Genomic DNA, 11,799 nt, shown 5'->3' with positions numbered 1-11,799 from the left:
ACCTTTAGGAGTGACTCCAGCCATCCTCTGGAGGAAGCCTATTTGCAGCACCAGCATTACTGCAGAGAAAACTGAAGTTCATCTGTTTTTACAAGCAATTATATTTCCACATTGCTAATAATTTACTAGTAGGTGTAGTAGAGTAATGGAAAACCACCAGATCCAACAGTGATGGAGGCCATGCTTTTATGTGTAACTGAAACATTTGAAAGGGGTTCACACTAAAGAATAACAGTTTGAATTAAAAATCAATAAATTCTTTAAAAAATCCATCAGTATCAAACACCTCGTTTTTTATTTTTGTGACACAAGTGGCCTTTATTTTGTAAGTTGACCTACAGGAAATGGGGTGGAGAGAGGGGAAGACACGCAGCAAAGGTCAACGCAGCAAAGGTCAACGGGCAGGGACTCTTTGCACCACTTTTGAATTGCAGTCAGGGTCGCACACAATCCTTTCAAGAACCGCAAACGGCTCCAGGGATGCACTTTGGACATCCCTGATCTAGAAGGTTGAAACTTGGGACAGTTTTCCTCCAAATGGTCATTATGGCCAAACACTTCCAATTATAGCAAAAACAGGACATGTCCCTAGAAATGAAGGTATTTCTCCCTGAGTGAATCAACATTACTGAATCTAGTTTTTATGTTGCTTTTGGAGTAATGCGTTCTTCCTTGCTGAGTGGCGATAGGGCAATCCTCTCGCTGTGGACGAAACTTCTACCAGCTTCAGCAGCATCTTCAGTCTTTTGTTTTGGTTCTGTGCCTGATTCAAACATTTCACAGCAAAGCCCATTCATCTCTGGGCCACAGAACCCGTCATCTTCCTGAACTGTATAATGTCTGGACATTAACGTCATGTTTATCCTGTCATGTAACTGTGTTGAACAGATGAACATGGCACCTTCAGGCATCTGGAAACTGTAGCCAAGGATGAACCAGACTAATGGAGATCCACAGTACAGAATGTTTGAGATGTTGCCTTAAACATCCACAGGTTTGTCTCCTTTTAATTCAGGCTTGAATTAATCTATCAGGAGCTTAAAAGGCCTTGATGTCATCATGATCTGGGCTTTCTCAAACTGTTTCAAGGCAGGGTGTGTAAACTCCTCTAGTCTGAAGAAAGGACCAGCATATCTTTGAGAAAACGTTTTACTTTCTTCACTCTGAAGTTGAGCACATAAACATCTGTCTCCACCGTATAATTTCAAGTTGGTTTGGATCAGAGAAAATCCATTTAATAAAATTCAAGCTCTTGCATCCACTTCCTGTTTTTAAAAATCACAGCAGCTGCATTATATTTCTACCCTGGAAAGTAAATGGTTCAAATAAAACATCGACTTTCTGTTTCTGACATCCAGGAACCGTGTCAAACTTTCATTGTTGTTGGAGAATAGAAGCGGAGCAGAACCAGCGCCGGGCCTTTCAGCTGCATCGTGCTGATGAAATGCTCAGAGCGCGTTTGGTTGAGGCCGACACAAAAGGTCGCATGGACGAGTAGCACAGGAAACAAACATCACTCAGAGAGTTTCTGTTTATTAAAATAGTTTATTTAGAAGTCTTTTGTCACAAAAGCAAGACGTTTGTCTCTAGGTGTCCTCATTCCACCTGCTGGAAAGCAACTAAAGGTGTGACACAAAATAAAACACTTATCACTCCAGAGCCAAGAAGAAAACTAAAAGTAGATTATAAAAAAACAATACGTCACAACCTTATGATCTTTATTCATACACAGAATATTATCTGACAAGCTGCTGCTGCTTCTGTACAACATGTGAATGTAAAACCTGCAGAGTCGCTGCGAGCGCGACTCGTTAGCAGACTCTCAGGACTCCGCAGGAAACTGGGGAAAAATGAGAGAACAGGACGATGAAGAGGAACAGAGACAGACGGAGGAGAGGAGGCCACATGAGGAAGATGCTTCCAATCATTTCCTCTGCTCTCGTACAGTCGGGTCCACATTTCATTCCTCCCTCTGAGCCTACCTGCTTCCTGCTGGGACCACAACACTGAAAGGTTTCTGGGAGGAAACACCTTAGAGCAGGAGCAGCATCCTGAGCTGGTTTGAGAGGACAATGAACCACCAACATTTAGCAGGTCCCGTGGAGGGCTGGGTGGGAGAACGAAAACAAAAGCTCCACCTGCATTCACGCCAGGCGGGCGAGCAGGTGACCCTCTCGTTTATTTGGCGGGAATCTTTGCTCGTTTCCGGGCGATGGCGTCCTCCACGGCCTTCAGCTGTTTCAGCAGCTCCTCGCGACGGGACAAGGTGTTGCTGGCTTTGCCGGAACTCGACCCGGAGGTAGAGCTGGCAGTGGGAGCAGAGGCCGGGACGGGGGGCTTGCTCGAAGGGGCAGCTGGACCTTTCCCAGATGACTTTGGTGGAGGAGACACAGGACGTTTCCTGAAAAAGAGAGGCCAAAGGTGAAGTTTCCCTCGGATGCTGATGCACTGATTATTTTTTAGGATGTGACTAAGAAAAAGAAGAAAACAGAATAAGGATGCTGCTGGATTTAAAAAACGAGTTTTAACGTCACACCAGTTTCAATCTTTTTATTGGACAGAACCAGCCAAGGTCATTTATTTTAGAAGCTGATCCTCCATTATTCTGAACCACTATTAGAAATACTTTCTATATGTAAACGATATATAGAAAGTAGACCCTCTCTCTAATCCAGGACGTCATACAAATTTTCTGGTCCACTTTAGGAAATTATTTTAGTCCAACTTTAATTGTAGCGAATACACAATAAAATCCACACATCATTTACTGAAGATGAAGCTGAAATGGAAAAGCTGTGTGTGAAAAACTAAGTGCATCCTTGCTGCTTCCACAGTATTTAGAAATAAAAGTAGAGGCCAGGTGCTGCGTATCAGATGCACTGATCAGTGTGAGGACCTCCATAAAGGCAGGATGTGTTGGCAGCCTGGTGTTCTGGGTCATAGAGCATGGTGGTGGAGGGCTGATGATCTGGGCTTGCTTTGCAGCCACAAGATCTGGAGACCTCGCAGTGGGTCAGGCAACCATGAACTCATCAGCATATCAAAAGGTTTTAGAGGACAAACTGGGTCAGCAGCAGCAGAAAAATCTCAAACACCTCAATAGCTTATAACTGGACCTGACCTGATTTAACTGGTTTTTATGTTTGATATTGATTTGTTGAAGCATCCTTTTTGTGCCCTCTGGGTTGCACCTAGACACACATTTATTGCGCACACACACACACACAATGTTTTTCTTGGACGTTTAATAAAAGTAGTGCAGAGGATTCAACTTTAACTCTCCGTCACATCACACACATTAACGTGATCTCTGCTAAGCTAACTCTCTATTTTGCAGCGGTATTGTTATTGCTTTTCTTAAATATGTACTGATGTTCTCCATTGTCGTCATTAATATTTCTAATTCCATCGATGACAAATACGCACTTCGAGCTTCTCAATATCCTCCCGTTGCCATGGTGAATCGTGTTATCTGCCTTTCACTGATGAGGGCTTCTTATGAACTCTGGGCGACTTTGACTCAGAGTTGTGTAACCCAAGTGTTACCTCATGTTCTGAAATGGAAAACTCTGGGAATGTTAGTGTGTAGTAGGTCTACTCAGGGTATGTGCTTTCTACTCAGAGCTGGTTAACCCAGCTTCCTGAAACGGGGCCTAGGTTGTGTTACTAAAGGGGGGAACGTTGACATAGCGCACACATTCGGTTCGTATTGTGGATCGGCATAAACCACCCTCTTGTTCGGAATACAATTTCTTTCCGATCAGATCAGAATATTCAGATTCAACAATCGGCCTTTTATTCTGAACACTTATGTCCATGTCAACAGGCCTTTTGATCGGACGTCTTGTGATAAGACACATAAGGAGAACAATTGGCGCTTGGGCGAAGTCTTTTTAAAGCTGAAAGTGAAACTGACCTAACATGAATCTGGGCGTTTCCTGTTGCCATGGAAACCTTGAAAACCCACAAGTGCGTGGTACGTTCACTAAGAATGACAATGTTCCTCAACCACAAACCAACTTTTGGCTTCCTTGGTTACCCGGCCCTGTCACGTCAACATATGTGCATCAATGCGGAGAAGGACAAAATCCCCATTGTGCACACATTGTGGACACATTTCACTAGTGTGACTCCTGAGTCACTAGTTGGTTCATCAAAAGATTAAATTAAGCTCTGCAGACGTGTAAATCTAATAGAAGAGAAACTTTGTTCGGTGCCACAAATTTGTCTTTGACAGGGCTTCACATAAACATTCCTGCATTTAAAAAACACTAATCTGGCAGAAGTTGGAAGGAGTGATGAAGGGGATAAGAAGGATCTGTGATCAGGGTGGCCCCTCTGATCACAGATCCGTTGTTCAGCCCAGAAAGGTGGGTTTGAAGTGAACAGATTCTTTTTCTGGCCTGGTTTCTGATCCGGGACAGTTTGGTTTTGTGTTTCACTGTAAGAATAAATGAGGATAAGAAATTTTTTTAATGGAGTCTGTGTGCTCTTTAAAGGACAGCGGGATGTCAACTTCAGTCCCAAGGTATCTAGAAGACACCACCTGCTGACTGGCTGAACCAGAGACGACCTGGCATCTTTATCTCTGCCCCCGGAGCACAACGTCTTGGTCTTTGTGACATTCCAGTTCCGAGAAATTGTCACAAAAAACTTTGACCAAGTTTCCAGCTGCCTGTTGGAACCGGGTCCGAGCATCAGAGTTGGTTTAACAGAACTGAGTGTTTTAAAGGTTTATCCCTTCACTGTTGCAGGAAATGCTGTTGGTTCACCCAGAAAACAGAACAGGAGATAAAACGTTGAGGAGGACCATGTTTAAACCCAGGTAACCCGATTTAAAACCATTTAAATGGACCTGTTGTGGTCCGGTTTGTAAAAAAATGTTTGCTACAAGATGATTTCTGTGTTACTAAGAGCAGATTTCACAATGCAAACGGATTCTCATGTTGAGCGACGGTGTTTACATCTCTATAAGAATAAGGTTTAATGTGATTCAACAGAACCGGCACGTGGAGCTGCTCAGACACAGAACCCCCAGATGGGTCAGTTTAAAACCCGGCAAGATTTCTCTGAACTCTGTGTCTTACATTAAACATCATGTGTCAAACTTCTGGACCTTTTCCCTGAAAAATCTCTTTAAAATGTCTTCTATTACGGGATGTTTGCTGCAATAACTGAGAGAGGTGGGAAACTTAGAAAGGTGGTGGTTTTATCTCCACGGAAACAATGCAAAACGTCACATGCTCAGTGACTGAATGTTTAGAATGAATGAGGTCCGACAGAACCAGCTCCAGCTGACCAATGAACAGGATGGGACAGCGACGCGGGCCTGAAGGAACGGACAGTAGGGTTCCTAAATTGTGAACCAGTTTCTGCTGCAGGTTCCCAGGGAAGGTCTGAGGATAAAGTCCAACTAAATGCTTCCCTGCAACACCGAATTTATCAGCAAAAGTTACAAATTACAGATCAAAAAGACAAATCATTGCTAAAAAGCAATGACTGTGGAAGACGTGAGCAATTAAATGTAATTTAAGGCCTAGTCTGGAGGATCTGGATGTAAAAAAGACCATTTGGGCCCTAAAATTAAGATTTCTTTTAGTTTTTCAGAGTTTTCAGAAAATCTGTCTCAAAACTAAAAAAGTGAAATGTCATGAATGAAAAAGCAAACAAATTCAAGACATACTGTAGCTAAACGTAGTTTCAGAGAGAGTAAAGATCTAAAACAGAGATTGAGCTGCACAATATATAAAACTGCAATTCAGGACGCAATCGTTAAGGATTCCTGATGCAATATTTGGTAAGTGACAATATTTTAAGATTCATGTATTGAAATTTGACTTCCCAATGATACATTTGGCTGCTTGTAGGACCAGAAAGCTCAGAAGAGGCAGTGATGATGGAAAAGGAAAATGTGCATTCATTGCAATCAATTCTGTTTTTGTGATTACAGAGCGAGCATGTCTTTGGTTCCACGTTTAGAAGTCCAAAAAATGTTCTGAGAGAATAAAAAACTGCGGAGTTTAACGCTGTATGAACAAAACCAAATGTGAACGAAGTGCAGCGTGTTTACAGCCCTGTTCCTAAAACAGCCCTCCCTTCTCTGGAGGTTTTACAGTTAAACTGGAGACATCCTGAGCTGCACCTGCAGCCACCTCACCCCCCAGCAGGGAACAGCTGAAGGTCTTTCAGGTTAACTTCATGGAGGCTTCGTCAGATTCCTGAGATATTAAGGTCAGTGATATTCAGATCTCCTCTTTAACCTACCAGTTCTGTGAATCATGCCTAACCCTTAACAAACACAAAAGTCAGTATCAGATGAACGCACAACTCGAAACACTGATGCCTCCGCCCCAATATAGAACCATTTTTGCTGTGATGACAGGTTATTTCAGGTGTTTACAGGTTATTTCAGGTGTTTACAAAACCATTTTCCTCTCAGCTCTAAAGTGATGAAAAGAATCAACTGATTAAAAAAGGATCTTTTTAATGTTGGGGCATTCTGCTGCAGGATTCAGTGAATATTTTAGGCTGTGCAGTGAGAGTGATATCGGTACGCTTCCACTTTTTGCATCATGTTCCTCATTTCTTCTAAATCAATGAATTCATGTAAATTCCTGGTGTGTTCAGGCAAAGCCGGCGAGACGCATCGAGCACAAAGAAATTCCAAACTTCCAGCTGACTGACAAACAGCACAATACACGACAGCACTGTTGGGACCCACAGCCATGGTTACAACGTGAAAGGCCAGTACAAACGTTCCTGGAACTTTCTAAATAAATTGCATTAACCTACTTCCGGCACAGCCAGGAAACGGGGTAACTGCGGACTTCCTGTCACGTCGCTGTCCAAATAAAAGCACCACTCTTGCTACATCCTGCCTCTTCCACACCGGTGATCATCAGGATAGGGGAGGCAAGCGCGCTAACGTCTCTTTGCTGGCAAACAGACATAACCTTTCAACTGGATCTGAGAGTGTCATACGATCATCTGCACCAAGATAAGTACAAATGAATCACTGTCTGTGTATCCAGTAGATTCATTCATAAAAGTGAAATTAAGGTATAAGCATTGCTCTACTTTTTCTGAGGCCTGCAGAAGCAAACTGTGTTCCAGAGTTCCTTGCAGAGACGTGGTCTCTACAAGCCGAGTCTGAAGGAAGGACAACAGGAGCCGCATCACCGTGGTTACGGTAACGTGCAGTTGGTTGGCGGACAGAACGTGCCGTCTTTCATCCACTGCTCCGGAGGTTAGCTGGAAGCTAACTGTTTGTTCACAGAGCTTTCTTCAAACTTCGTCGTCGCCCGGACAGCTTTTCCTCAGCACAGTTCATACGAGGTTTGGTGTTTGGGCAGAGTAATAAAGATTTAGACTGAAATGATCTGAACGTTTTTCATTTTATGAAGTTTGGTTTTGTTTGTGTTCAGCTAACTTGGTGCTAGCAGACTATCTGTTCAGCACGTGCTCAGGTTGTGTTCTTTGTATGTTTTTAAAGTCAAGAAAAAACTTTATTTAAAGGGTGATTTTAAACAGAAGATTGATCATAACGTGCCGTCCGCGTTTATGCATTTTAACCCTTTTATTAACGGTATTTTAAAGGTGTGTGTTTGATTCTGGTGCTAAGCTATCAGCTTCTTTGTTAGCTTCAACTGCTAACAGGTAAGGACACGTGCTGCCTGTAGGGAATATTTAACAGAAAGGTTGTTAGTTTTCAAGCTAGTGAATAATAGTACCTAAACATTATTTTACTAAATTTGATAAGTAAGTAAACACCATTAAGCCCCATTTCTCCAGAAAGATTTGGCTATTTTCCAAAATATTCCCATAATAATATTTCTTTAAATATGATTTTAATAAATAAAGGCAGCTAATGAGACCCCGTTGAGAAATGGTCATCCAGAAGGTTGGTTTTATTCAGCAGATCATTCTTTAAAACATTATTTTATTAAAATATTTTATCTGATCTTGCATTGTGAAGGTTTGTCTAGAGGTATGCTGATTATTTTCTAAGTTGGTTCCAAAACTAACTTAACTTCATTTCCAGATTCTTCAAGATAATCCTTGGTTCTCAAACATAAACATTTCATGGTAATGTTGCATCACTCTTTTGGTCATAATTATCAATCATCTTTAATCAACTTGTTTATATTGTACATAGCCCATTAGTCTTCGTCATTCTTTAATTCTGCTTGGTAGTTTAGTTGGATTGTTTTAGCATAGTAAAGAGTTTGTTGATTGAACTATGTTTGACTTTGAGTTGACTAATTGTGTGAATTTATTCCTTGTGTGCAGAGTTTATGCTGTTCAATAACGTCAGAGCTCGTCTCACACCTTTCTATTTTGTCCTAATACCATCGCCTTACTGGGCTGGTATTCACAGGACAACCTTTAACAGACCTAAATATTATTTGATAAAATATTAAATTATTAATATGAAATATGAAATAATATTCTCAGATTCATAATCACAACAGCACGCTGAAGGCTGCACCGACCTGTCTCCCTGTGGTGGGGCGGGGCGCGGGCCTTGACCTCTGGGCCGATCCATCTGGGGGGACATCAGGGGTCGGCCAAGATTCCTTTTATCTCGACCTGAAAAACAGACTAAAGGTTGATTGATGCCTTTAAAAACACTGAGACAAACATCATTTAATTTTTTATGAACTTCAGAACCAGAACGACAACTAATCCAAGTGTGCAGACACCTGTGCATGGATCGAAATCTATTGCATGAAGTTCAGAGAAGCTAACATCTGCATCCAGGGGCGAGCTTTTCTGGTTCTTGGAAGTGTTTGTTTTATAAAACCAGAACAAAACCAATAAAATGGAAGCACCCATCAATCATCCGGAGATCAAAGTCGGCTAATTTTACCTTAACTGTCTGATGGCTGATCAGCAGGTCAAACACCACAAAACTTTTTGGTCTATAAAAGCAACCAACAGCAGATAGTTCGATGGACCTTTCTGGGGGCTTATTAAAGACTGGATAAATTTAAGGGAAACCTGCTTTGATGCAAAATTAGGATAGTCTTGTAATTCCTTGATTTTCTGTTGGATTTAAGACTACTTTCTCCTTTAAACAACATGCAGCACATTTTCTTCTCTTCCAACCAAAACATCAACTTTGCTTAATATCAGAATCAGCAGATCGGACCTAAAAGAGAACCAGAAACTGGTATCTGCCAGGAAAACCCTGACTGGTGCGTCACTAGACTATAATACAGCTCCATTTAGTGCACTGGATTTCATATCATTCCATATCTGTGGGACTTAAAATAAGATCATCCCACCCTCTAGGAATGCTGTTATTCAGAACCAGAAACCAAATCCATCCTTGGTACTTCTACAGGAAGCTAAGAGGAAGAAAAGCAGCCAGGAGCTGCTAATTAAAACTGCAGCAGCAGCGTTTCTGCTGCCGAGTCACACTGTGATCGGATGCAGATTAATTCACTGCAGGAAACACCATCGCTTTGCAAAAAAACTGCCTCGCATGCAGGAAACTGCAGCTGAAATAACATTTCTGGATAATCAAGAACGGCAGAAGTTCAGCTGTTGAGAAGGAAGCTTCACGATGTCCAAGAGGGTCCACCAAGCTGCAGGACCGTCATGCTACCACCAGTTCAGAGCTTGCTCAGCTTCGGCAGCAGGTGGGTGTGGGTGCTTTCGCATGCACAGTGGGGTGAAGGCTTTGGACAAGAAGAGCAGTACTCAGAACCACAAAAAACTATCAAGGATAAAGTGAAATTCTGCAGGAAGCATCTGCCCAGGAACATTATTGGTTTGGAAATGCTCATCATCTTTTTATAGAAAGAAATCCATTTTTCAGACTGCCATCAGGCCAGATTTTAGCGTAATTTGTAGGAATTTTAAATAATTGGATCTAATGCAGGAAAAATGAAGAAGGCCTTATTGTTGGGTGCTGGTTCTGATAAAGATGGTATCATCCACTGAAAGAAATAATCAATATCCTTACGTCTCTCACCTCTATCCGGAGACATGGCCATCCTCTTGCTGGCAGGAGAGCCGGGTCGGTCTTTATCTGAAGGAAGGTACCTCTTCCTGCTTCCTCGGTCTCCCTGCTGAGGAGAACCAACCAGACAGGACAAAAGAGACGGCATCAGTGATCAGATCCACACACCAAAACAAACATGGCTGGTTTTTCTTACAGAGCCCATCAGGACCTGTCGGGACAAACAAAAAGCTGCTTAAGTTGTAAAAATCCGATCTGGGCACCTTGCATTCAAGTAATCTAGGCTGAAACTCAGAGCTTCTGTCCAACAGCTGAAGCTTGGCCCAAACTGAGCACCAACAGAACAATGATCCCAAACAGTTCCATAACAGAATGGGCACAAAAGAGAAGCAGCAAAGATCACAGTAATTCAAACTGGTTCATCCTGTTTTATCTCACAGTTTAATAAAACAAATAAAAACAAACAGGCCTGTAGGCGCCCTGTAGAAGAACCCCTCCCCTTTGGAACATGTTGCCTGAAAAGTGGAAGACGTTAGGAGCTAGAGATAACTTCCCTCAAGCTTTGAAGATCAGAACAAAAGTTGGTGCTGACTGACTAATGTAAGTGGTTGTTTATTTAACTCCTAACATGAGTCAGTTTTCTGGCAGAAGCTTCTTCAATGTGATAATAACTGCCTTCTTTACACATTAAAACATAGTGATATGATGATTATTTCTACTATTACTGCTGACCTCAGATGTTTTCAGCTGGTTTTGTTCGTTCTCTCTGCGAATCGTCTCAATTTAAGCCTGCTGCGGAGGCTGTTCTGATCAAACAGGAAGTGTTAGTTTTTACTCTGGACATGCTGTGCACAGTTAACACCTGAAAGAATGCCGGGTTTATTTATACTGCACATTTCTCGGATAAAGATCTCCAAGTGTTTTACAACTGGCATAGGATTGAATTAACCAGTGACGTCTCCATCCGGTCCTGCTGCACGTTCACTCACTTTTAAATAAACTGTGTGATAAGAGGTTTATTGCTGATACTGTACAGTTGATACCATAAGATTCAAAGATGCAGGACAAGAATCTACAGGAATCATTATGAACTAAAATTCATCTTTCTTGAGCTCCTTGTAGGAGCTTCCCAGAGGATCTTTTGCCTCCATCTCAACCCATCTTGAGCATCCTGATTTTCACACCAACCCTCTTCATGTCCTGCTACTTGTACAGGTCCTTCTCAAAATATTAGCATATTGTGATAAAGTTCATTATTTTCTATAATGTAATGATGAAAATTTAACATTCATATATTTTAGATTCATTGCACACTAACTGAAATATTTCAGGTCTTTTATTGTCTTAATATGGATGATTTTGGCAAACAGCTCATGAAAACCCAAAATTCCTATCTCACAAAATTAGCATATTTCATCCGACCAATAAAAGAAAAGTGTTTTTAATACAAAAAACGTCAACCTTCAAATAATCATGTACAGTTATGCACTCAATACTTGGTCGGGAATCCTTTTGCAGAAATGACTGCTTCAATGCGGCGTGGCATGGAGGCAATCAGCCTGTGGCACTGCTGAGGTCTTATGGAGGCCCAGGATGCTTCGATAGCGGCCTTTAGCTCATCCAGAGTGTTGGGTCTTGAGTCTCTCAACGTTCTCTTCACAATATCCCACAGATTCTCTATGGGGTTCAGGTCAGGAGAGTTGGCAGGCCAATTGAGCACAGTGATACCATGGTCAGTAAACCATTTACCAGTGGTTTTGGCACTGTGAGCAGGTGCCAGGTCGTGCTGAAAAATGAAATCTTCATCTCCATAAAGCTTTTCAGCAGATGGA

At 41.9% G+C, this 11,799-nt stretch overlaps 1 protein-coding gene across 7 annotated transcripts in view; it reads right to left on the bottom strand.

Annotated features, from left to right (window-relative positions):
- Positions 1-1,529: 1,529 nt before the first annotated feature.
- zc3h18 (zinc finger CCCH-type containing 18) overlaps positions 1,530-11,799 on the bottom strand; it is a 49,542-nt gene continuing 39,272 nt past the window's right edge. For 4 of the 7 annotated variants that reach the window (XM_047392665.1, XM_047392713.1, XM_047392681.1 and 1 more), the window contains 3 exons: positions 9,971-10,076; positions 8,493-8,589; positions 1,530-2,401 (listed from right to left, as the gene is read on the bottom strand). In XM_047392665.1, the coding sequence (XP_047248621.1) occupies positions 2,179-2,401; positions 8,493-8,589; positions 9,971-10,076 (426 nt within the window). In that variant the 3' untranslated portion in view covers positions 1,530-2,178. The remainder of the gene's footprint in view (positions 2,402-8,492; positions 8,590-9,970; positions 10,077-11,799) is intronic. The other 3 variants (XM_047392690.1, XM_047392707.1, XM_047392698.1) reach the window with 3 other exon arrangements.

This window comes from Girardinichthys multiradiatus, chromosome 2, assembly GCF_021462225.1.
Source record: "Girardinichthys multiradiatus isolate DD_20200921_A chromosome 2, DD_fGirMul_XY1, whole genome shotgun sequence".
Taxonomy (NCBI): Eukaryota; Metazoa; Chordata; class Actinopteri; order Cyprinodontiformes; family Goodeidae; genus Girardinichthys; species Girardinichthys multiradiatus.
Note: the sequence above shows the minus strand (reverse complement) of the source record. Positions and strands in the feature narration are given on the sequence as shown.